Below are 2448 nucleotides of genomic sequence, written 5' to 3'. Positions count from 1 at the left end.
CCCAGCCGCGCTCCGCCGCCAGCGAGAGGAGCCGGGACCTGCCCCCGGTGTCCCAGCGCGCTTCCGCCAGCGCCGGCAAATGGGGCAGTGAGGATTCCTGGGGAGGAAGGCTTCCCAGCTCCACCCTGAGCGCCACCAGCACGGCTGTCCTGCCCAGAAAGTACTTCTCCTTGCCCTTCTGGAAGCCCACGTTCTCCTTCGTGGACGACATGGGGAGCCAGAGCCCGCTGAGGAGGGAGGACGGCCGGGAGGAGCAGTACAAGCTGAGGACCTGGAAGCCGCAGACCTCGGCGCTGATCGAGGAGGAGATCCGGAGTGACCTGCAGAGGGAAGAGGAGCTGCAGGCGCAGCGGCGGCGGGGGGCGCGGGGGTTTTTCCCGCCTGGCAGCGACAGTGCTCCCCAGGAGGGCTCCCGCTTGCGGCACAGCTCGGGTAAGGGGAGGGAGGAACAGTGGGCAGAGGTCAGTCCTGGGGGCATCGCTCCTGCCCTCCGTTCCTCGTGGCTCCAAGTCATCAGGAGCCATCTGAGGGTGCAGGAGTGGCACCGTGGAGTCCCAAAGGACCTTCCTGGGCAGGCAGGTGCCTCTTCCAGCCATGGGAAGCCCTTATGGCCAGTGTCCATGATCTGAAGTGAGAGGCCTCTCAGGGCCAGCAGCCAGAGGTGACCCAGGGTGGGAGAGTTATGGGTGCAAAGCATCAAGTCCTGGCCTGGGAAAGTGTGGCATGGGTGAGGGGTCCGAGTTCCTCCCTGCAATGATTTGGACTGTAAGGACTCTCCTGCATGTTGGCAGCAAGTTGTTCAGGAGAAATAATCCTCCTTGGACAGGGATCCTGGGGTCAGCAAGCAGAAAGGCTTGATATGACATCCCTGGAGCCAGCTGGACCTGCCCAGCCTGTTGGGGGAAGAAGATGTAGGGTGACCATGAGGGATGGACCCTGGGAGAGCAGCACAGCTTTTGATTCCAGAGCTGCTCAGGTTTCAATGTCTTTGGATCATGTTACAGCAGAAAACAGTGCTGTAAGGGCTCAGAAGTGCCCAGCTCACGCATTTTCCCACCCTTGCTGCTGACAATCCCTGGCTGGCACCCAGATACAGGGTCCCAGCCATGACCAAACCTGCCGGACCTGCTGGAGGAGGCTGGTCTAGGGTGGGAGCCTTGTTCTTCTGCATGTACCCAGCCCAGGAGTGGCCCTCAGCCCCTGATGTCTCTCTCTCTTGAAGCTGCCTCAGGTGTCAGCGGCAGCTACTCGGTGTCCGGATCTCCCGTCTCTACTCCCGCCTCGCACCAGGGAGTCCTGGGGCTGGTGTCGTCCTTCACCCCGTTGAGAGTGGCCAGTCCCTCCCAGGGCAGGACGGAGACCCTCACCCCCAACTCGGCTCATTCCAGCCCCTTCGAGGAGCGGAGGAGGAGGGTGAAGGAGGACGGAAAGGTGAAGGCACCCCCCAGCCTGTGCCAGGCAGCACATTGTGGGGTTGGTGGCTCCAGGGTGGTGCCTGGCTCCTGCCTGGAGCTGGAGGTCCAGCTGCTCGGCTCAGTGGGAGACCCAGCAGTGGTGGTGCCGACAGGGGGGCTATGCTGACCCTCAGGGCAGTGCCCTGCTGCTCAGCAGTGCCAGCGCTGGGTGGGACAGGAGAGGAGCAGCAGCTGCCTCCTGGGGTGGGGGGAGTCCTGGCCAGAACCGTCCCCCCGCTGCGGGCAGGGCACGTCTCACCTCGCTGGACCCCCCTGTGGGACGCACCCGCTGCCCCTGGGTGTTTCCCTGCCAGGCTGCTCTTTTCTGAACCGACTTTCTCCCTTTTTGCAGTATGCAGGCATTGAACCCGTGGACAAGATCAACACAGAGGTAAAGCCCTTGGCACCCTCGAGGGCTCTGCTTGCGCTGCCCTGGCCCCTCACTCCCCACCAGGGTCCCCTCGCTGCCCTGTCCTGGAGGCCGACGGGATGGACGGGGGCTGCGGGCACTGCTCGGGTGGGCACTGAGCCACGCAGGGCATGTCGTGGCCACTGTCGGCTGCATCTGACCTGTGCAGGGGGCTTCTGGCTGGGAGGGCAAGTTGGAGACAGAAAGATTGCTTATAAAAAGATCTTCTTTATTTACTGTTCCTTCAGGTGGTGGAAAGCACCAGGGTAGTCCGGCACAAAAGTGCCATGGCCCAGCGCTGGGAGGCCGGGCAGTATGTCCGGGACGATGACTGATGGGCCCGAAGGGCTGGGGCCACCGGCCCTCGCCGGGTACTTGCCCTGTTTGGGACCGACGGGCACACAACTGAAAGGCCTGATCAGTTTAGCTCCTGGTTATCGCCAGAATTGGAGACTCGTACATGTGAATCATGCCCGTGTTTAACGTCACAGATGATCCTCCCCCTGCTCTCCTGCCCCCCTTCCCTTGGGGTAATACTTTTTTTAAGAGGGGAAAAATTGGATGACTTTCTTTTAATCGCTTCTG

General features: G+C 62.1%; 1 protein-coding gene across 1 annotated transcript in view; it reads left to right on the top strand.

The window, feature by feature from the left end:
• MISP (mitotic spindle positioning) overlaps window positions 1–2198 on the top strand; it is a 3871-nt gene extending 1673 nt beyond the window's left edge. The window contains exons 2-5 of the mRNA XM_008942367.1: window positions 6–432; window positions 1223–1431; window positions 1807–1845; window positions 2112–2198. Coding sequence (XP_008940615.1) covers window positions 6–432; window positions 1223–1431; window positions 1807–1845; window positions 2112–2198 — 762 coding nt within the window. The remainder of the gene's footprint in view (window positions 1–5; window positions 433–1222; window positions 1432–1806; window positions 1846–2111) is intronic.
• The last annotated feature ends 250 nt before the right edge of the window (window positions 2199–2448 follow it).

Source organism: Merops nubicus, unplaced genomic scaffold, assembly GCF_000691845.1.
Source record: "Merops nubicus isolate BGI_N331 unplaced genomic scaffold, ASM69184v1 scaffold27726, whole genome shotgun sequence".
NCBI classification, from domain to species: domain Eukaryota; kingdom Metazoa; phylum Chordata; class Aves; order Coraciiformes; family Meropidae; genus Merops; species Merops nubicus.
This window is presented reverse-complemented; position numbering and strand designations above follow the sequence as displayed.